The sequence below is a fragment of the Oryza glaberrima genome, chromosome 10, assembly GCF_000147395.1.
Source record: "Oryza glaberrima chromosome 10, OglaRS2, whole genome shotgun sequence".
NCBI classification, from domain to species: domain Eukaryota; kingdom Viridiplantae; phylum Streptophyta; class Magnoliopsida; order Poales; family Poaceae; genus Oryza; species Oryza glaberrima.
The window spans coordinates 13,526,168-13,550,290 of record NC_068335.1 but is presented as its reverse complement, the minus strand read 5'-3'; the positions used below and the strand labels follow the sequence as shown (position 1 = coordinate 13,550,290).

General features: G+C 39.6%; 1 protein-coding gene across 1 annotated transcript; it reads right to left on the bottom strand.

The window, feature by feature from the left end:
* Window positions 1–2,560: 2,560 nt before the first annotated feature.
* Window positions 2,561–8,311, bottom strand: LOC127753407 (probable serine/threonine-protein kinase PBL3). The gene is made up of 6 exons (XM_052278897.1): window positions 7,772–8,311; window positions 6,176–6,525; window positions 5,962–6,097; window positions 5,728–5,864; window positions 5,506–5,629; window positions 2,561–3,275 (listed from the first exon to the last, which is right to left on the bottom strand). Exons 1-6 carry the CDS (start codon window positions 7,830–7,832, stop codon window positions 2,797–2,799), a joined length of 1,287 nt encoding a protein of 428 aa, XP_052134857.1. The 5' UTR covers window positions 7,833–8,311; the 3' UTR covers window positions 2,561–2,796.
* Between the last annotated feature and the right edge of the window lie 15,812 nt (window positions 8,312–24,123).

Below are 24,123 nucleotides of genomic sequence, written 5' to 3'. Positions count from 1 at the left end.
ACGCACGTTGTGAGCACACCCTCATGGTTTTGATTTCCTTTGACAAATTCAATGCACCGTCTCCCTTCATCTCTCCTCTCAACTCTATTCTAATAATACTTTTGCAATAAAGCCAAATGTGTATTTCCTGTGGAGTATGCAAACCGCCAAATACTGCCAATCTAACAAGTTTCATGTGTTTTCTTTTCCCGTAGGATTTGTACATGGCTTCCAGTCCCTAGATTTTTTCTGTTGTTTTTTCGCAAGGTTGATTGAGTATCATTGTCAAGAAACCCATAAGCTTTATAGGAGTTTTACTTTCTTTTCGATAAAAGAGGTTAATACTAACTTCATCCCAAAATAAGTTCATTTGAAAAGAGAAAATTTGGAATACTAAGAAGGAACTTAGCATTCAATATTCATAGAGAAGAAATTGGTGAGAGAACCTGCGTTCGAAGGGATTCGAACCCAGGCCAGCACGTTGCTCCTGGCAGCTCCCTGCCAGCCGAGCTAGGTGCCGTTCTCCAAGAAAAGATTGAAGGATGTCGCACCACTAGTCCACTTGGCCTCTAGGAAAAAGAGCAGGACCCTCAAACATGCCGCTTTAGCAGATCAATGGCTGCACGACCTTGCTCTACCAACTAACGAAGGATGGACAACGGATCTGATTGACCAGCTCATCACCGTTTGGAGCGCCGTTCAGAATGTACACTTCGCGGAACATAAAGATCAGATCACATGGAAGCTCAACAACCATGGTGAATACACGGCCGCCTCAGCTTATAAGGTGCAGCTACTGGGTACAACATCGTCAAATTTCGACACATTGATATGGAGGCCTTGGGCACCGCGCAAGTGCAAGACCTTTGCCTGGCTGATACTCCAAAACAGAGTGTGGACATCAGACAGACTAGCAACCAGAGGCTGGTCCAACGGATCCACATGCCCTTTATATCGCCAGACTCAAGAGACAGCTCTCCACCTGCTAGCGGAATGTAGATACACAAGAAGAATTTGGAATGAAATCGCGCAGTGGACAGGCAATGACCATTGCCCATCTAAGACCTTCTAGCTAACAAATATCTTTGACGGTACATGAGTGGTGGGAGGCCACCGTAAGCATACGGGAAGCACCTAAGAAGGCACTACACACGTTAACCTTGCTTGTTAATTGGGAGATATGGAATGAAAGGAACCGGAGGACTTTCCAGCACAAGAAGTTGCCGGCGCCGACTTTGCTAGCCAAGATAAAGGTGGCAGCAAAAACATGGGGGTTGGCGGGCGCAAAAAATCTCGCAGCCTGGTTGACAATATAACTGCCTATAGTTAGGGCCATGGCCCTGGTTTTGGTTTTTTTTTTACATTATCCTTTTTGTACAGTTTTCTTCTCCTCTATTCAATGAAATTGGCGGCCTCGTCGATTCGTTAAAAAAAAGTTCATTTTTCACCCATCTCATACATACCAATACAAACACCAAAAGACTAAAATATTCCTACTTTATCCAATTCCAATGTAACTATCACTCACTTTATCTATTTTCAATGCAATTATTCTATACTCCCTCCGTCCCATTTTAAGTGCAGCCATGATTTTTCGTGCAAAACTTTGACCGTCCGTTTTATTTATAAATTTTTTGAAAAAATTTAAAAACATAAGTTATATATAAACTACTATTCATGTTTTATCATCTCATAATAATAAAAATACTAATTATAAAAAAAATTAAAATAAGACAGATGATCAAAGTTGGGCGCGGAAATTTATGGTTGCACTTGGGACGGAGGGAGTACTTTTATCCGATGCAATGATTACTGAAAAATAAACTTATTTCGAGACAAATGATGAAAACTAAAAATGAACTTAATCTCTGCGATTGGTGCTTGAGATTAAGCATTGGTTCTACTCGAACTGGCACATAATTTTCTCTGCAATTGCTGAACAGGAAATCGGAATGAGAATGAAGGCCTTCTCTCGAAGCCTGATTGTTGGCCCAATCCGGTGTAACCTTCATTTTCAACATGAATTCAGTCAGATAACTTCACTGTCCTGACGCCAACTCTGATGCTATCTGAATCAACGAAACTCTTGCAGAGCATATCATTTCTGGAGCTTGGATTTCTGAAAATTATTATATGTGATGGCATGCGGTTCATCCTTGGCACCTTCGACTGAAAACTACTAGAATCTCTTTCATTTTGTGAAGGGTAATCTAAAATATATATTACTGAAAGCAGAACAGTTTTTTGCTAATGCATTCTTCAGGAAGTCCAGAATGCTGAATGCAGGTAATGGGAAACTGAAGAATGAGATTCAGAAGCAGCTTTTCTTGGAACAACAACGCGCTGCCGCATGTGCTTCCATGGGAAAATAACCGAAGCAATTTTTTCAGATTACATAGGATGATTTACATCCCTGGTCTCTGCATCTTGATGGATGCCACCATGAACAACTTCAGCAGTACAAGCAGGGTTCTTGAATTTCATGGATGTCATGTCACCAGAAATATTTGTACATGTCATAAATATTCAAACTACAGGTAATTGGTTAAACCAACAAAGGCTAGGAAAAACCATGCACAACGGCACAAATCTAAGAATCCATTTATCTATTGAAACAAGTAAAAAAAAAATAATGATCGCGTCAGAATGCCGGAATCACGTTCCCTGTTACACACACATCGGAGTCTAACAGCAACAGATGTATCCAACCTCACAAAACAAAGAACTACAGATTGGGCACAACATCAGAACAAAATATACAGCTAGAGGTTACAAACAACTACAGCACGAAGTTCCAAACCATCCTAGGCTGTGCATCTAGTGCACTTGCGCAGTCCTACAAGCCGGCAGCGGGGAGCCTGCAGCCGGCAATGGGGAAGCCGAGGCGGAAAGGCGCCGTGGCGAAGGCTGCATCCGCATCGGCGACCTAGGAACTGAACCCGACGATGATCTCCTCCGGGTGTCAACCTGCGGTGAGGTCACGTTGTACTTGGGGTCTTGCAGCTGCTGCAGCTTCTCCAGGACCTCGGACATCTGGGGTCGCATCTTGGCTTCGCTGCGGATGCACTGCAGGGCAATGGTCGCGATAGCGTGGGCGCCTTTCTTAGGGTACTGTCCGCCCAGCTTCATGTCCATGATGCGGTACAGCCTGCGCTTGTCACCCAAGTAGGGTCTTGTCCAGTCAACCAGGTTCTGTTCTGATGCTGGTTTCGATTTGTCTAAGGCCCGTCTCCCAGTCAATAACTCAAGCAGCACAACACCAAAGCTATAGACATCTGCCTTTACAGAGAGGCGACCTGGATCATATTTGAGTATTGTGAGAAACAATTGCAACATAATTTATAACCTGAAGATCTCAGCAGTTAATTACAATTGGATTTTATTAGTGCCCCATCATACCGCTCTAAGAGGTGAAGGACATGTGCCCCCCAACAATAATACTATCTCCTACCACTACCAGATACATTAGCCAACAAGAGCAAGTCCTAATGGCATGACTATTCTTTTCAAGTAGATCATACTCCCTCCGTTTCTAAATGTTTGACACCGTTGACTTTTTAGCACATGTTTGACCGTTTGTCTTATTAAATTTTTTTTGTGAAATATGAAACACTATATGTATACATGAAAGTATATTTAACAATGAATCAAATGATAGGAAAAGAATTAATAATTACTTATTTTTTTAAATAAGATGAATGATCAAACATGTTTAAAAAAGTCAACGGCGTCAAATATTTAGAAACGGAGGGAGTATATGTTTTCTGCTAGATTCATGCACGGTAAAAATCAAATATCCAGAATTTTATTTCCAATTTTCAATAAAACATTGAGACTTACAAAATTCAGAGCAAGTAATGTGTACAAAGTCTGTTTTGTACTTGAAGCAAAGACAATTGTATCTTCCAGTTACTTGTTATTGTTATGAAGTAGGAACCAAATATAATGCAAAAGTTGTAAATCATTTTAAATGTCCAAACTAAAGGCAAAAATCAATATAGATTCTCTTTGAAGTGCAAATAAAGAAATTTATATTTAAAATTCAGGGTTTTGTTTGCCGAACTTAATTTTTCAGGATAACACAATTTTGTAATAGTATTAAACAAGAAAACAACATACATTCCAGATAAAAATGCAGGCTTGCAGTGATTTCAAGTAGCATAAAAGAATCCCTTTATGCACATAAGACTTCCCTAATGTTTGTCCAAAATAATAAAAAAAAGAAAATGGAAACTTGCAGCTTTACCACACTCCAAAAATGACATATTAGAATGCGTGGAGTTAAACCTCAAAATCTTAACTCAGTGATAAATATAAGAAGAAGCTCTTCCTGGCCCAGTCGAGAAAAGGCCCCAAAGGCCGCCTACCCGGGTGCCCAGGGCATGTGGGTCACATGCATTTTACTGAAGGCAACCGTAGTGATTACACATTTAATACGGAATAGCCAACGAGAAGTCCTTTTTTTCCCCGTGCAAATCCTGGGTTCGAACCCAGGACCGGTGGCTTCTCAACTGGAAGCACTACCGCCTGTCAAGGAATATAGTCTTTTATTTACATATATAGTTTATCTCTTTACGTATTTTGGTCTCTTGTACTCCTATATATTGCCTCCTTGGGGCTATTATTCAATACAAGCTATATTCCTAACATGGTATGAGAGTCTAGATCTAGGGTTTCGCCAGTTTTCCTCCTTGCTGCTTGTCTTCTCTCATCGCCTGACGATTTTTCTTCACCGGGTGATTTTCCTCATGGGGCCCCGCCGCTTTTCTTTGCACGGACTCCTGCTTCCGCCGCATGCAGACCCACTGCTTTCCTTTGCACGGTGCTGCTTGGCACTTTGCTCCTTCATGTATGGGCGTCTGCTTCCACCGCCCGCATGGTGCCGCGCACAGGAGTTGCTGCTCGCTGCTCCTTCAATCTATGTCGGCTAGCGCAGCAGGTCTTCCGTCAATTGGTTTTCTCAGTTGGTCAGCTCTGCTTTGAGCAGATTGAGTATGCCACCAGATAGATTAGGGCAGGCAAGAAGGGAAAAAAAAAAAGAAGGCAGAAGAAGAAAGGGAAAATGTCTTCATCTTCTACGCATTCACTTGGCTCTAAACCATCCCTCGTTTGCTAATAAATTTAAAATAAATATTAAGATTTGATGTGTGAAAATGACATTAGTAGATATGACAATGAGATGATGATAACTCAAATAAAGGATCTTCACAAATATTTGCTATCGGTCATAGTACAATAACAGTCAGCATGTCATTTGGTGAAATAGATACGGCAAAACAAGATTTGTTAATTCAAAACTACTGTACATTTTAGATGTCACCAAAGTAAAAGCTTAGCACCAACAAGGTGGTTTAACAACACTCTAATTCTAGCTTCTTTTCCTTTTTTGTAAACTACTCTAATTCTAGCTGATTGAACATAATTTTGAAGAAGTGACCAACATCAAGGGTAGTAAGCAGACTGCCATTTAATAAATCTGTACCAACTTGTGAATTATATGAACTCAAAAGTAAGATCATTCCTGACCTGTTGCAACATATTCTGGAGCTGCATAACCTCGGGTACCCATGACTTGTGTGGAAACATGGGTTCTATCCCCAGTTGGGCCTGCTTTTGCCAGACCAAAGTCTGAAAGCTTTGCGTTGAACTCCTATAATGGTGAAAAAAGGAAACAAAAGTTAAAGTAAAAACATTTGCAAAAGGTCAAACTTTCGAAGGACAAGAATGAGTAGCTATTTTCATGTATACCGAGTCAAGGAGAATGTTTGATGCCTTGAAATCACGATATATAACTTGATTTTCAGCATCGTGCAAAAATGATAAACCCCTAGCAGCCCCAATAGCAACTTTGAGCCTTATTCCCCAGGATAAAGGATCTGCACCACCTAAAATAACAGAAAATTTCCATTTAATGTGCTGCCAAATTTAAGATATTGAACCCGTATATATTTAGAAAATAGTGTGGTAGAGTTAAATGCATACGCCTAAATAGATGATTCTCCAAGCTTCCTTTAGGCATGTACTCATACACCAGAAGTCGGTTATCACCATCTGAACAATAACCAATGAGTTTAACAAGATTCTCATGGTGAAGTTGGCCAAGGTAGTCAACCTCTGTCTGCAGCACATCAATCACAATTAAGAAACATTGTAGCACCTCAGAGAAACCTAGAAAGTTGGTTTATAGCAGACATACCAGCCACTCCTTGTGACCCTGAAAACCTTCTGGTTTTAACTTTTTGACGGCCACAACCATACCACTCCCTGGCCTTGCAGGAGCAAGAGTTTGCTCATCGATCCAACCTTTATAGACATAGCCAAATCCTCCTTCCCCAAGGAGACTGTCGGGCTTAAAGTTCTTTGTTGCATTTTTGAGTTCACTCAGTGTGAATGCCTTTAAATTTGACGATGATAAAATTTCTCCTTCTGTCCTAGGAGTAGGAAGGTCGCTACGATCCTTATAGGAAGGTACAGTCCAAGATGAACCGCTTTTTGTAGTTGAAGGGTAAGATGAATAGGTTGTCTTGCTAGCAGCTTTTGATGGATCTGCTTTCCAGACAAGAAACAGAGAGATATGCATAAGGATAACTGTTGCATAAATCGATTTATTTGTAACCAAGGTAATAAATACTAGCAAATAGAGGGTTGGTAGCGGATTAGTGTACGGGTAGCTGATTGTGGATAGTGGTTGCTATTGCAGGCACTAAATTCCAATAGCGGAATTCAAAAAGTAACCATAACTTTAGATTATATATGAATGCTAACATCAAGTTTCACTTAAAATAAGTTTAGGTTACATACTTTGATACTCATACATTTCATAGCATAAAAATTATACGATAACAAAATAAGTAAGATATAGAGAAGGCACACTGCATTAAGTTCTCCTGTCCATGCATGAAGAATATCATTTAAGAGCAATAGCAGCGCAACAAGCCAATAGCAGACTACTATAACGGTAGCCAAGCGCTATAACGGCCACTAAATTCCAATACGCTATATTTGATCCACTACCTTGTAGTGCTAGCGGTAGAGGTCAGCTACCGCTATAGCGGACGCTAAGAACGGTATTTATTACCTTGGTTGCAACACAATGCAATTGTGTGTTCAATTATGTCTGATTTCGTTGTTGCAAATACTTCAGCCTAAGGTGTCAAAACCTAAAACATCTCTCTGGTAGGCGGTAGCAATATGCAATGGCTGTATGAAGGTGTAACATCTAACAGTAAACACAAAATCCGGTATCTATCAGCTCGCAAATATACTTACTCTAGGAACAAATTAAACCTCCTTTCGAAAAGCAAATGCTAATTGGAAACGATTTATATTCCTACACAAGTTAGAAGGTTCATAACTATTACGATAACAAGACATTACTTCAAGACTTCCCCCCAAATCCAATCATTATTATACCAAGCATATGTATCATTTGCCATAACCAGACCATCTGAGGCTTGAGATCAATAACAAGGTAACTAAACCCTAGTAGCAAAACTCTAGAAATGTAGGAAAGAAAGAAAGAAAAATTTAGAAATCCCACCACTCTCACCCCTTTTTCCATGTAACAATAACAATCCAAATGCTATAGACAACCAAACCAAACTAGGAAGGAAAAAAGGGAGAGCCAAAAGTGAGGGGGCACCCACCCAAAGAGGAAGCAAAACTCAACAATAGCAAACATAGAAACAAGAAGAAGCCAAGTCTGTGCCATTCAATTCACAAGTATGGAGCGAATCACACAACAATGGAATGGAACCCAACCAACCCCCAAGAAGGAGGGCGCATCACTCACCGGCGTTGTTGGTATCCGGCGCCGCCGCCGCCGCCGCCGCGGTGTCCATGCAGTTCCCCATCTACCTACCGATCTACCGAGCGTCCATCGAACCAAGAAAATGGCTTCCCTCCCCCCCCTACCAACAGAATCCCAATCTTTGGAGAGAAGATCTGAACCGAGACCAAACCAAACCCAGCCAAGAACGAACGAGCGAGCGAGCAAAGCGAGAGGGAACCTCCTCCTGGCTCCTCCGATCAACGCCAGCCACAGCCCAATCCAAGAAACCCAACCGCGGGATCACCACTCACTCCTGTCTCGTCTCTCTACTGCTGCTGCTGCCTGCTACAGCCGGCGAGTCGTCGTCAACTCGCGCCGCGCCGGCAAGCCCCCGCGTCGTTGGAGATCGAGAGGTGCGGGACGACGCGACGAGGAGAGCTGCGGGTGGTGGTGGCGATGGCGGCGGCGGCGAGGCGAGCTCGTCTTCTCTTGTAGGAGTAGTAGGCGCCGTGTTGGGGGCGCAGCGGAGGAGACGGAGAGTGCGAGGTAGTGGCCGGTGGGTCGCTGTCAGGTGGGGCCCGCTGGCTTTTGCAGTTCCGCACTGGATGGGAGTGTGGATTTGGGAGCTAGTACTAGGAAAAACCGAAAAGGTTGTTTTTATTTTTTAAATTTCTAGTTTGCTTTTTATCATCTACTTTAGATGATGGATCGTCTCAAAATATTAGGAATTTTTTATGGATAATAACTCTATATCATGTTACTATGAACTAGGATACTCATCCATCCAAAATTATTTATATTTTAAAACAGAGGGAGTAAGTTTTATTTTTAAGGATATGTCCCTTGGAAGCTAATCTTACGTGTATGTAAAACGAAGTGACTTATTAGTATATGATTAATTAAATTTTAGTTTAAAAATAAATTAATATGATTTTTTAAATAGCTGATATAGAATTCTTTTTTAAAAAGTAACAATTATTAGTACGGAAAGCATATGCATGGAAAATGAGAGAGTAGAGCTTGGGAAAGGAAGAAACGAACTCATTGGGAGCTGGAAATATTTTTCTTTGTTTTGGTTTGTTTTCAGTTCTTTTAGTATGGATTTGGATTTGGGAGCTGGAAAAAAACATAAGTATATCTTTTTGGTTTGATTTTTAGTTCCTTTAGAAGAAGAATAAGATTAGGGGCAATACCAAATCCTGGCAGACTTGATTCTGCTTGGTTTGTTTTTTCTCCTCCTTATCTTCCTGCCTATCGTGCTTGAAGTCAAGCTTCAATAGAAAATTCTGTTTGGAAGTCAAGCTTGGATGGAAACCATGCGTTCATACGGATCACACAAAATAAAATCCTTCAGGAAAAAAAAAGTCCTCGTATTTATCACGAAGATTCTGCAATTTTACATCAAATGAGAGTTCATTAAATGGTCACAGTTAAGTTATACACATTTATTTTTAATAATAATAAGTAGGGTGAAAAAAAATGAAAATAGTGGTTAAAGTAGCAAGGGAATCAAGCTGGTTAACATCATGAAACGTGGTCAATGCGGCACCCAAGCCATGGGGCCTTGAATCTTGAACAAGCATGTGCACAATGCATGCATCTGTTGTCTTTGCATTTTGTTGTCTTGTGGGTGTTTTCTTATGCAAAATGGCACCAATGCAACAAAACCACAAGGTGGCAAAAGAATCTCAAGCTAGGTGGGGTGGGTCCCAGCTGGATTTGGGCCTATATATTAGATAAGAAAATGAGCTGGAAATTTTTGCACTTATCTTATCTATGATAATGATATGAATCTTTCATATAGGAGAAAGGATCTACTATTTCTTATAGAGCTTTAAAGCCACTTTCTTCCATTGTAGGAAAAAAATGATGTATTTTTATCTTTCTGAAAGGAATAAACATGTTTCTTTGTGCTTTTAATCCACTCTCTTTCATTACACAAAAAGATAGATATTTTTTTTGTCTTTCGTAAAGCAATAACACCATATTTTGTTTGTGCTTAAGAAAAGAGTGGTGTTTTTTTCCCTCATAAAGGGGAAGGGAAAAGGTAATGGTTGAGTTCCCCATTTCATTCTACAAGGCACGACCTTCAAAACTCAAATCTAACATTAATTTATCCCAATTGAAATACACACATATATATGGATCATGGTACCACTTTGGTACTAACAAGGATATTCATAGCGCAACTAATTCTTGGTAACAATTATGATTTTTGTTTTAATTTTAGTGTGTGTACTTCTTATATATAAATGACCGGGGTGTTATATCCGTCATATATATACTCCCTTTGGAATTTGATATAAATATTTGACGTTTTAGACCATTGAAATGGCTTGCATCTAGTTATCTTTTGCTGTCCGAAACGACATATAGAGGCTGTTTGGTTAGGTGCCACACATTGCCACACCACATGTTAGGCATGCCACAGATTGTTAGCTTAGCGTTTGGTTGCTTGTTTCAGTTGTGGCAAGCCACACTTTCTTGATCCATGGGCCTACATGTCATATACTCATTTTCTAGCCAAACATTGCCACACTTGTGACCAACAAATTGTTGGCCACACTTTGTTTCCCATGCTACACCTATGGCAAATTAAGTTGTGGCAATGTTAGGCACCAACCAAATCTTTATGGAATGGAGTGTATCTTTATTTCAACTATAAACTTTTTTTTTCCAAGCACTCTGTTCTTCTTCTTGTTCTCCTCATCAGTAGTAGATCAGGCCGGTGATCAGCCACTTGTCAGTAGGAGAGAAAAACTTCCAGCATGTGCTACATTGTCTTTACCAAATATCACTATATCATTCATATCAAGAGTCATACAAGTTTGAGAAAGTTCCAAATTAAGATCATTGTAAATATGAAATTTCAAAGTCAGGATCGTTGCCGGCACTGTTAGATACGGAAGCTACACATTTGTGAATGAGACACATATACCAGTTAATTAGCAAGTTGCTGTAGCCACACATGCATGTGTTTGCCGGTCCAAGTAAGTAGTTTAATTCCGACTGCTGTTTAATTACGCAATCGGTTTCTTGCATGATTGTGCTTGTAAGATTTGTAATGTTATTCCTTGATTAGTCAGGACCGGATAATGACTTCTCTCTGTAGCCTTCTGCAATTTCTTAGCATGCAGAAACAAAGAGAAATCATTTCTATCCTTGAGTTTTTTTTGGGCATTTTGTGTTGGTCAAATCGGTAATTGGACAGGATATACGAGTGTTTAGCATATCTCCAAATTAATAGTATCATTTACCTAATGAACAGCTAAACGGTCTGTTAATATAGTGTCAATTTCAGTCAGAATCTCACCAGATAGCAAGGTGGCATATTATGTCAACTGGTCAACTTGTGTTTAGCTATATGTGCCACAACTCTTAATGCACAAGGGGACATACGTGCCGTTAAAAAAAAGCATATGTTGAGGTTTCTAATGACAACAAGCACAATATAATATTATATATTTAGATCTCACCCCCTTTTTTTTTCTAACAGAGTCAACTCAGTGAATGCAAATTATGCACAAAATGTTCTGAAAAATAATTTATCATTTGGTGCCATGACATAAAATTGATCTCTTAACATGACATATGCATGACATCAGGTGCATCATTAATTTCCTAGTCTATTATATGATTGGACACCTGATCACCTGGCAAGACTTATTTTGCAGGTACATTCCCTGTACCGGTATAGTAGTAACCGATAATATATGAGCATGAAATGAACAATAATTCAAAAGTCAGTGGAAAACCTGAATACCATGCATTTATATTCGAAATTCAGTGGGAAACATTAACCACTAACAATTCTTATCTTGAGCTAACAATTCTAACACCTATATTTGGGACCAAGACAGTAACTTAGCATGTGTAGTTTTGCACTAACTAGATATGCACATAATAATTTAGTAATTGTGGGCACTAGTGAACAAGTGAAGTTATGCATCCACCTATGACTACACCACAACACTTTCCGAATCTAATTTCTAACATAAAGATGGGAGTATCCGAATACCTGTCCATGTAATCCCTCTCAATTATCTGAAAATTGTGATCTCTGTCAAGAAAGAACATAAAAACGATGCTCTTTGATCCTGCCTGATCCTTGCCTTTCCAGTTTTCAGCATCTGTATGCATATGCATCTAGAAAGAGATAAAGATGACCCAGCATGGTTTTCTTTCTGACATTTTTAAGCCATGCATAGGCGCTTACCTACATGGATCAGGATCGATCATGAACGGATCCATACCCTGGCAGCCTGTCGTTCTCTGAACTTTTGGAGGTGTGATGCGTTGTCATGACTGAACTTTCTTGCATTTTCGCCTCTTCTGTTTTCAGTCACGAGCTGCCTGATTGGAAGGCATGAGGTTTTTGTTGATCCAGAGCTGTAAAGTGAGAGGCGACTTGCTGAATGAAAAACTTCACATGAATGCTGCTGTAAACTTGTATCTGAGCTTGCATTTGAGTGCCATACTCTGCCCTTCTTTTGGGAGACTTGCTAGCCTATTTACATGAGCTGACCATGGTACTTTTTTAAGATAAAGGGAAGGCTCCCATAAGCCAAGCGATATATTTGCGAACCAAAAATAATTTGTGAATAAAACTTTTATATACGCGTTCTTAGCGACATAAAAGCAAAGGCTAAAAAATAAACTTTGATGAAAAAAACCCCAAAATCAGCTTCAAATATAAGATTAAAAATTCAAATTCTGGCTGATAAGTATAAGCATAAGCGAAAAGATGAGGCCGGAAAGCTTTACTAATGTTAGGTAATAATATTAAGATGATACAATTTCTCTAAAATCATTCATGGCCTCTATATAACTAGAATGCACATGACCAAAACAAGAAGGATAACATGACAACAAATATCATGCTGCATCAATCTACAACCATAGGTAATCTTCATCCTAAAACTCCATCGAACCAACATTTGGATGGTAAAAAAGGCTCTCCTAAAACATTGCCTTCAAAAAGGAACTGTTGCGTGCATGTGCCGCCATTGCCATGATCCAATTTAGTAAAGGCTAAACCATAAGGTTTCACTCTAAAGAGAAAGACTTTGACTCTACACAATACCTTCAACAAGAAAGCAAAACATCATTACCAGGTACAACCAGCTAAAACCAGATCTAAGGGTTCAACCTCGGAGTCGAGGAACCGGTGCTCAAAGAGAGTACCTAATAAACATCCCTAATACTGCTCGCCCCTCATTTTGAGCTAGAACCTCCACCCCTCCTCTAGTCTTAGCTAAATTGCAATCAACCATAAACACCATAGTCACAACCATCTTTAATTTGACATGACACGCTATGATGATTGTGGCGTGAACAAGCTAATATACACATATCCAGAATCCATAGAGTTCATTTGAAGGGCATACTCTCTTCGTCTAAAAAAAAAGCTAACCTAGGCAAGGATATGACATAACCTGTCCAGATTCGTTGTCCTAAGTTATATCACATTGTTGTCTAGATTATTTTTTCTTTTGAACGGAGGGAGTATGTGTTATTGACGTGAACGATACCGAGAATCAAACCAAGATGACGTACTCTAGTCTATAGGCTAGTGTGTGAAAAGCTCTTCTTTTGGGACTTGTAATTAATTTCAGAGCTGATCATTGTGCTATAGCCATAATGATTTTAGGACTTGTAATTAATTTCAGTTAGATATTCTCCTTTTTCACTCAATGATACTTTCTTTACCCCTATAAGAGCAAGTTTAATAATAGAGCCAACCATTAGCTTATAACTTATATTATAGTTAACATATATAGTAGCTGAGCTATAAGGTTATCTCTTTTTTCTTTCTCCTCCTCTCTCTATCTTTCACCTATACATTTATTGTATTTATCTTGAAGTATGTGAATAGCTAGCTCTTGCATGAGAGCCAACCCTCTCCATTTTTTAAATTCTCTTTTCTCCACATAAGCTTATAGTTGGCTTATAGCCTACTATTATACTTGCTCTAAAGGGGATTGAGTAATAGTTCTAACCAAGACTCGAGCCAATTTGTTAGGATTTTACCAAGCCAATGGCTCAAGCTTATTTATATATAATTAGGGTAACGTATTGCATATATATATATATGCTTGTTGAGCTAAATTGTACCTTTAAGATTAATATTTAAAGAGAATGGAAGGACAATTTATAAATTGTACTAGTAGCGTCAACACCAACTCGAGATATACACACAACGATTTAATTGTGATAATCAGGATTTTAAATTTCAGCATCTGCTTGCTTCTACAGAAAATAGATAACAAGAAGACGCCCATGTTCATTTTGACATGTTTTTAGCCCTGCATCGGCGCATACAGACATGCATCAGGATCATGGACGGATTGCCCTGGCTGCCCGTCGATCTCTGAATTTTTGGAGGTGTGATGCGCTGTCACGGCCCCTTTGAATCGCAGGAATGGAAAAAAATGAAGGAATAGGAAAAACCGCAGGATTCTGATAGGAATGCAGGTGTAAAACAGAGAATTGGAAAATACAGGAAAAACACAGGAATGACCGTTTGATTGGACTACAGGAAAAACGCAGGAATCGGATGAGAGATATAAACTCAAAGGAATTTTTCCAAGAGGTTGGACCTCTTGCTAACTTTCCTCCAAAATCTCTATAGGATTACCCATTCCATAAGAATTTTAAAGGATAGTATAGGATTCAATCATTTGTTTCAAAGGGTTTCGTAGGAAATTTTTCCATAGGATTAAAATCCTTCAAAAATTTCCTACAAATCAAAAGCGCCCTAACTTTCTTGCAGTTTCTCCTCTCCTGTTCTTCTGTCATGAGCTCCCTGATGGGTTGGCATGAGGTTGGTGATACTGTCCTGCAAAGTGTGATGTGACTTGTAACATGTAAAACAAAAATAAGGTTCTATCCGAAGAGTAGAGATGGCAACGGGTACATACCCATCGGGTTCTCTTGCCCCATATCCACACCCACGATGTCTAAATACTCTCACTTAAATACCCACACCCGTCGCGGATACAAAATTGTCCCCATACCCACACCCATGCGGGTAACGGGTATCTAACGGGTACCCATACCCATATAATTGACTTGTAATATTTATAGTTTTGTACTATAATTAGCCATATTAGAGTTGTAAACCATCAATATTTTCTCTAGTAATAATGCTATTAATATTAGTGTTCAAAGGCAAGTAAAAAAATTATACGACCACATTACATAATCAAGAAATCAAATAATAATTTCATATAACTAGACTAAGCAATGCTTTAAGATGTGAAAGAAGTTTTATGCTATGATTTAGTAGTCGTTGAAAGTTATAATGCTCATAGTTTTAGACTCAATCAACGGGTTTTTTTTACCCACGGGTTGGTGGGTACGGGTGGGTAAAGAACGGACCCATACCCACGTATCCAATGGGTAAGAGTTTTCGCCCGTTAGTAGACCCATGGGTATAAGAGTTAGAACACGATTGGCTCCTAATAGAGTAAAAACCCGTCGGGTCTCGGGTTATGAGTACCCATTGCTATCTCTACTGAAGAGTCTCCATAGTCCATACTCTGAATTTCTTTTGGGAGGCTGACCGCATGGCCATTGTACTGTAACCATATTGATTTTAGGACTAGCAATATCAGTTAGACCTTGTCCCTTTTCACCCAATTGATGTTTCTAATTTTGTCCCAATCAGGGTTTACAATTTTGGTTCAAAATTTTGCCCATTCCGACAAGCAAATATATTGGCCGAAATTTTTTGGTTTTTCCATTTTCTATGTGAATCAGGTCAAAGTTTATTTAAATTCAGTCAAATGTTATTAAATTTTCAAAAAAATTGTGCAAAAAAGTATGAAAATTCCCAAAATTTTCAGTGACACTGAAATCCTGAAATTTAGGTCAAAAAAGAAATTGAAAACCTTGGTCACAATTCTGGTAATTGAGTAATAGGATTTCAATATGACTCGAGCCAAGCTAATCGAGTTAGGATTTTACTGAGACGATTGATAATACAGTGGATTCAAGTTTATCTATATAGTGGGTGTAACTGTATAATAGACCCGGGCTGGTCGCGAGCCCTACCTCTACATCCTAAACCTCCCACTTGGCCTGAAAGGCTTACGCATATATATTTTTGCCCTTATTTTCAACTTCTTTTTGTTGCGAAAAGGTGTACTATGTGCCATTTTTGTCAATAAAATCATAGAAGTAGGGCCTTGCCTAAAGGAAAAGCATAATGCACATAAGAAATCAGAGGGTGTTGAGACAAAGTGGCTCAGCTTAGTGGTGGATTAGCTAGCTTGCATCATCATCATCATCATTTTTTGTTTAATTTGTTTCTGAATTTAATTTGTTCTGAAACACTGGAGACACAGGACAGTGTGTTAGGCGATCACCACCATGGTTCTTTCCAGTTTTCAGCAGCTGTCGTCATGACAAATAGTGCACCTTCTGTTCCAACCAAAATTATATGTCCAATCATATTTCTACTAGTACATACTTGGCCCAGTGATGATGACAAATATGATCCACCTAAAAAGAACCTGAAAAATTTTGACACCAATTATGCACCGAATTAATCAAAGGATTAGATGCAAATAAGTATGTCTGTGCTAGCCAAACTACCATTTCTTTCAATTCTGTTTGCAAAAACAGAATCATAAGCTTTTCATTTAAAAACAGAATCTGGACCCTTTTCTCATAAACTTTGTGTAAATTAAAATTGGGGAGATGAGATTAGGGACGCTGTCAATGCCCAGTTTTTTTTATATTCTTATATTTACATCATTGTACAGAATTATTAGGGATGCTGTCAAAACAGAATTATTAGGGAATGGTTAATGACGATGAGAATGACTTCTTCTTAGACAAGTATCAACATCTCTTTCTCTCTCTATATAAAAAAGGAGGACAAACAAACTGGTAAGCTGCCAACTAACCATGCATTAATTAATTAGTTTAAGAAGGAGCACACAGCTTAAGCTGAAAAAGTAGCATTTTCTGTAATGTCATAATGTGAAACCAGAGGCAATTTTCTGGAAAAGAAGCAAAAATTTTCTGTACTACGATTTCATAGCTAGTGTTATGTAATGTATTGCCAAGGTCATCTGATAAGCATGGCTATGTAAAGTATAATACAACAAAGTGGCTTAGTGGCCTCATCAGTGACCCCATTCATTTTTGTAATCATCATGGTATCACTCCTGAACTACAACAAACAATCTTAAGGGTATGGTAGGTCCAGCCATTGACAAGAACCGATGAAACTTTCTTCCAGCTGCCACAACATTGGAGGACAAAATAAGTGAAACCTTTTTCTTTTGTCTTTTAGCCTTCTACTCCTAGATTAACAGGGTTGTGCTGCATCTGGCACCTTATGATTAAACCACAATCACTAGCTCCCATATTTACTAGCTGGCTCAGTTGGTTTGTCCATGTTCCCAACCCTTTCTCCTCATTTTCCACGCGCACGTTTTTCAAACTGCTAAACGGTGTGTTTTTTTAAAAAGTTTATATACGAAAGTTGCTTAAAAAATCATATTGATCCATTTTTGAAAAAAATAGCTAAAACTTAATTAATCACACGCTAAATACTGCTTCGTTTTGCGTGCTGAGGAGTGAGGATTCCCAACCCTCACTCCCGAACACAGCCTCTAATTATCCTATTTGTATGGCATATATACTACCTCTTGTCCCCGACACATAGCCACAAATTATTCTAAAATTATTATATTTTAGAATGGAGATAGTATGAATGTGACCAGAGTCACCCGCTAAGCATATGTTTTTTCATATATTAAAAACTTCTCTTAAAATTTCTTTAAATACCCTTACTTTTTTTAAAAAATGTGCCGATGTTTTTATTTAAGTTGTGGCAGCACTACCATAAATCCATAATGTCATTCCGTGCGTTGCCTTTTCTGCATAAATAAATTGATTTCACAAGAATTTGCAAGGGAGGAAAAGGGCTTGTATTAATTGAATTATTCCGTGATCAGAATTTCAGGCCCATCTATGCCCTGATCTGGGCCGTTGATTGTGTGACAGTGCAGTGCTCATGATCTAGCCCAAAACTCCAAGTTCTCACAAAGCTAAGGAAAAAGTGCACTGAAGGTCCCTCAACTTATCATCGAGTTACAAAATCGTCCCCCAACCATAAAACCAGATATTCGGCGTCCCTTAACTAATCAAAACCGGTCACAATAGGTCCTCTGGTGGTTTTGAACCCGGTTTTGTCATACGTGACGGCTGAGTCAGCGTGGAACCCACGTGGGCCCCACATGTCAGGTTGCCACATCATCTCTCTCCCTTCCTTCCCTCTCTCTCCCACTCTTCTCTTCTCCTCTTATCTGTGCAAGCCGTCCGGTGGCTGGGGAGTAGGCCGCTGGGGCGCTGACGGCAGCCGGCGCTGTCGGCGGCGGCTGTAGTGGGGAAGCACGGCGGAGAGGAGGAGGCGGCCGCCGTAGGTGTTCTCTGGGCATTCACCGTAGGAGGAGGCCTCGTTCTCTGGCTCTTCCCCTTCGCCGCCCGTCGCCGGTGGCATGAAGCCTATGGTTGACAGTAGCGGTGGCGGCGGCCCGTCGTTCTCTGGCCATTCACTGTCGTCGCCCGACGCCGAAAGCGCGAAGCCCGAGCCTCCGCACGACAGCGGCGCAAGGGCGTCGTTGGAGCAAGTCACTGTCGACCACACCAAGCCGCCCGACTCTGGAAGCGCGAAGCCGGTCACCGTCGACCACAAGTCGGCAACGTCCGATTCTTCTACCGGCACGGAGTCTGACGGTGGAGGCGAGCCATCGTCGGCGTCATCCTCGCTGCCGGCGGCGGCGCACCCGTTCGCGCGCGCGCTCGCGGTGGTGGACGGTGTTGCCTCCGTCGCCGTATCCTGTACGCCGGGGACCCATCGTCGTGGCCCCCCTCCCCCTCATCGTCGTCGTCATCATCGTTATCCTCCTCTCGTCTTTGTCCGACGACGAGGCGGAGGACTGGTACAAACACTACGCGTCAGCGCCATGCACGCGGCGAGGCAATAGGCAGGTCGTGGGGATGCGGCGGCCGGCGACGGAGTAGACCATCGCGTGCCACCCGGGGAGCTCGCTGGTGGTGGTGATGGCACAGGCGATCGCGCACCGCGTGACGTAGGTGTGGGTGGTGGACGCCGACGACGGCGAGCTGGTTGGCGTCGTCCGCTTCCTCGACGTGCTTAGTGCTCTGGGTTCTCCGCGAACACCTGAACCAACCACCCCCTGATCTACCCATCGAATTTCTCATCAATTACTCCCAGTACTAAGCTTCGTTGATGTACATACGAAGACAAAATTGCGATCATGAACTGAAACCTTTTGTTCATCTTAATTTTACGCTATGTGTTTCGTCAGCGGATGAACTTGCAACGAACGAAGAAGGGTCGAAAATTGATGGAGAACAGAAACCACCTGTCCCGACAAATTTTGCAAAGTTTGTTGGTCGATCTGTGACGTCTGGGTTGGATGATGCATGCATGGTTTCAGTGATAGATCGTGCGTTTTCTGCTTGGCAAGACGAGAGTAAATTCGGGTTGGTGGCCAGGCAAGATCCGCCGCCTCGAGGGCCCATGGCTCTTCTCCTTCGCCGGCGCGGCGCGCCCCGGGAGCGCCAAGTCCATCCGTTCCGAGTCATCGCTGGCGTCGGCGGCGGCGTGGCAACCATCGACGTGCTCGGATTCGGCAGCGGCTGCGGAGGAGGAAGCGCCGTGTGGGGAGCGGGCGAGCGGCCCCGAAGTCGAACTTGTGCAGCGCCGCACTCGTCCATGCCGCGAAGCGGGCCCTCCTCTGCCTCCCCACTGTGGCGCCCGCCGGCGGCCGGCGCCGCCGTCGCGGCGCTGCGCTCCTCCTCTTCCGGCTTGCCCCGACGGCCTCCTCCCCAGCCGCCGGACGGCTTGGACAGACAAGAGGAGAAGAGAAGAGAGAGAGGAGGAGGAGGAAGGGAGAGAGATGATTTGGCAACCTGACATGTGGGAGCCACGTGGGTCCCACGCTGAATCAGCCGCCATGTAGGATAAAAACGGGGTTAAAACAACCAAAGGACCTATTGTAACCAGTTTTGATTAGTTAAGGGATGCCAGATATCTGGTTTTATGGTTGGGGATGATTTTGTAACTCGATGATAAGTTGAGGGACCTTTGGTGCACTTTTTCCCAAAGCTAATTAATACCAGGCTTATCAAAAGAGTATAGGCCCAAGAAGGGCTACTAATTAATCTTGAGGCCCACTACTCGATTGAGCCCGATCGGCTTAGTAAGATTTCCTTTTCTTTTCTCAAAAACGAAATTTAATCTTTTGATGTTGTTAGTCTTTAGCAAGGCTGAACTAAATGTCTTAAATTAATGAATGTCGTATGAAGCACATGCATAAAAAAACTCGAATACATATAATCTTTATTTGTTCTGCTTTGTTGTTTTTCTTTCAACATCTTTTCCCCGCATTTTCTAGTGAGTTTAATTCTGACGTCGTTTGATTAAGTAATTAAAAATTTTCCTGCTAAAAGGTAATTAACAAAAATCAACTTTATTTGAAAGAAGCATATTTATGTATTTAGATATAATAATAAATAGTATGTACATTTGGATTGGGATAACAAATAATATGTACCACGACTCCCCCAGAGCTTCCCTACATGCCATGTGCATATGCATTATATAATTATATCGGCATGCATATGCTCGTTTGAGATCCCGTTTAAATAAGGCCAAATAAAATTGAAACTAAGATGAGCCAACAAACTCAGAGTACGTCCTGATGACCTTTTCTAAAACTAATTCAAAAGTGGAGGAAGACTACTAGGGAATATTTGTGAATTAGGGTGGCAAACACATGGCATGACAAATCTCTTATTGCCCTCTTGGCATGCAAAGAATAATTGATCATCTTTATAAATTCTTTCGAAATGGTTTTTCATTCTATTAGTTGCTTATTCGAGTAAAAAAACACATGTTATTTTAAATTCAATATATCTTCAAAATAAAATCTAAATTTTATTACCGTAAAAATTCAAAAATACTCAACAAAATTGTAATATTACGAAGGGAAATACTTTTTAACACAAAAGGAACCTATACACAAGATTTTCATACATACATCTAATCCAAGTATTTTAAAATATGTTGATGTTAAGATATTTTAATTAAACTATGACTCGATCCAAAGAAAAGCAATATGATTTTGTTTCTTAGACCCTAGACCAAATGGCCCAACTTTTAAAGAAAATAGCGTGAACTCCAATTTATTAATTATTGAATTCATAATTGTAAGTATGACACCATACCCATATCGAAAACTCAATTTAGTATTTTATTAATTTAATATTAAAATTTGAAATTAATAATTAACAAGTTACGACTCTCTTAATACACACTCTCCATCCCTAAGTTTAAATTTATTTTTAGTTTCTTCTATTTGTCCTAGATAAGTTTATTTTTTTGGAATCATTTTATCGGAGTTTGTGAAAATAGGAAATGATTGTATTGAGAGTAGATAAAGTGAGAAATAGTTGTATTGAAATTTGATAAAGTTTGAATATTCTAATCTTTTTGACTTTAATTTGTATTGGTATGTGTGGGATGGGTGAAAAAAAATTATTTTGAAACAGATGGAATAAGCAACTATAATTTCAAAAGTAACCCTCATGTCTAGTTAATATTAAAATTTTAATATTTGTAGCATCAGTAATACTAGCTTAATACAACAAACAGATTGGAGACGAGAGAGGATCCTTTGTAGTACTACAGAGGATCTCAATCGATTGGTGACTAGTATAAAAGAATCGAGCAATCAATGAATGTTACCACACCCAAATAATATATATACACATACGCCGTACACCCAACTATATGTAAGCCAGTGGTACGTTACATTGTACTCCCTTCGTTTCAGGTTATAAGATGTTTAACTACTCTAAATTTGACTAATTTTATAGAAAAAAGTAGTAATATTTTTAACCAAGACAAATATATTATTAAACTATGTTAATATTGTAAATATTACTATATTTTCCATAGAATTAGTCAAATTCCTATAACCTGAAACGGAGGGAGTACGTATACATCCGGGTGCAGCATAGCTAGCTCTAGTTATCTACAAGATACACTGTACTCCGTAAATACATGCGGTTTGTCCGTATCGTATCTGTACATATACCGTTTTCTGAGCTGGCAATGCAATACACTGCACATCTGTACGTATGTACGTGCACTGTACCCCAACCACTGTTTAATTTAATAATGCTAATATATAATTTTTGTACGAGCTGTACTTCACGTCTTCACCTGCAATGCCCACATTTGGAGGTGCCCATGTACGCAATTTAGTGGGCTGCAGAAGATTATATTAGATAAATTAAAGGTGACTTAATTTGCTAACGCGGCGCATTAATCGTATAATTAGTACGCATAACTGTTACTAATTTGTTTGGTACATTCTGCACCGTACATAGTACTGTGGCAGTCAATTCTTATTAATAAAACCTCACGTTTAATTAATTTTATACCAGAAGAAAAGTCCAAACCCATATATAGAACATAAATTCCAAAAGGAAATCATGATTGATTTAAGCTCTCTTAACCCTTGTTTTTCTTTCACTTAATTACTTTGCATTAATCTGAATGAATATCTCAAAACTCTTTTGTTACGACTTAATTTTGGCAATCTTGGCTATATTAAGCTTTGCTATTTATGAGTCGTCTTAATTTTTCTTTTCTTATTCATTAGTCAGCTCAATTTGTTGCATAAGTCATTTACTAAATCTACCATTTGCTAAACTTGCACAATATAAAAAATTGCAACTTTAGAAAAAACGAAGTGTGACTTTTAGTTTGCTTAATTTGTTTTTATTTTCTTTCAAAAATTAATCTAAATGCATGTTTATGCTTATATAAATCATAATTTATAGCATCATACGGATAAGAAGTTAATTACACTAAAGCATACTTTCTCTCCCCCCCCCTTTCTCTAACTTTTTAAGGTTAGAACATTACTTGCTTCACCACAAGAAAAAAAAAACAAGGATTAGTTGTTGATATTGATCTAATGTAAAAAAATGATTGATAGATAAGAAAAAAAATCAGTCACTTGACAAATACATAGCCCCTCATTATTTTCGTATGCCTAAAATCCACATTATAAACAATAATTGGAGTAAAAAAAGTTAATTTGTGTTAACTCGTATCCTAAAATGGTAATCTTTTGTAAGCTAGCTAGCTGAGTCGCTGTCATAGAGTCATAGTATTCTAGCTCAGCAAAGCAACCAACTATGCGTGTGCAGTTCGGTTGATTAAGAATTGGGCAAAGCACCATTTGTCACACTGTTAGGGAACAGAGGCGCTGCTTACTTTGTTCTGGTACATATGACTGGATTAATGGACTTGAGGTTAACTCTTACTAGTTACACCTGGATTTTTCCGGTGTCAGTCTTCATGTTTTTTTCCCCATAATTACATTGTGAAACACTGAAATTCGCAGTAAGAAAAGGAAGAACAAAAATGTTATATGACGAAAGGAAGTTGCAATGTTATATTTCATTATGCAACATATATACTTGAATGATTTAACACTAGTTAGTACTAGGCCCCTTTGAATCACGGGAATGGAAAAATAGAGTAATAAGAAAAACACAAGATTCTAATAGAAATGTAAGTGTAAATAGATGATTACAAAATACAGGAAAAACATAGGAATAACTGTTTGATTGGACTAAAAAAACACATAAATCATATGAGAGAGATAGACTCAAACGAAATTTTGCAAGAGGTTGGAGTTCCTGCTAAATTTCCTCCAAAATCTCTACAACATTATCCATTGCATATGAATTTCAAAGGATAAAATATGAATAAATCCTTTGTTTCAAATGGTTTCATAGAAAATTTTCCTCTAGGGTTGAAATCTTTCAAAATCATGTTTTTCCTCCAAATCATATGGGCGGGAGTTGGGGCTTTATTCTATCACCTTATGTCTGCTGTGTGTATCACATGATGCAGATACTAGGATTTTCATTCCATTAACTAAACACCTTATGTCATTTTTTTCCTTAATTTTTAAATAAACTTATGGTTGTGAGCCTTATGGTAGAAACTATAGATGCAAATAATTTCTATTGTGTAAAAGAAATCTGTAGAAAAAAACGGAGCAATCAAAACTTACAAATAATTAAATAGCCCTGAAAGGCTGGGACTTCTACCGGCCCATCCCACCCATATATTTATGCCCATTACTGTTAGGAAAGATGGAGCTGGAGCTGGATCTAGAGTCGAAGCCGAAGCCGTACCAAACAAGGCTGAATGTTAGACTTTTTAGTGACATGTGAGAGTAGGGGACACTAGGCATTGGGAAGGGTGTGTGTGCGGCATATTATAGCAGCGCGCTAAAGAGTAT

Bases quoted from the DNA above. Each gene is read 5' to 3' on its own strand.
- LOC127753407 (XM_052278897.1), bottom strand. From the start codon at position 7,832: ATGGGGAACTGCATGGACACCGCGGCGGCGGCGGCGGCGGCGCCGGAT. The intron at 5,865-5,961 runs GTATGCATTTAA...CTGTTATTTTAG, and splicing joins GGAGAATCATCTATTTAGGC to GTGGTGCAGATCCTTTATCC. The intron at 3,276-5,505 runs GTCAGGAATGAT...AATATGATCCAG, and splicing joins TCCAGAATATGTTGCAACAG to GTCGCCTCTCTGTAAAGGCA.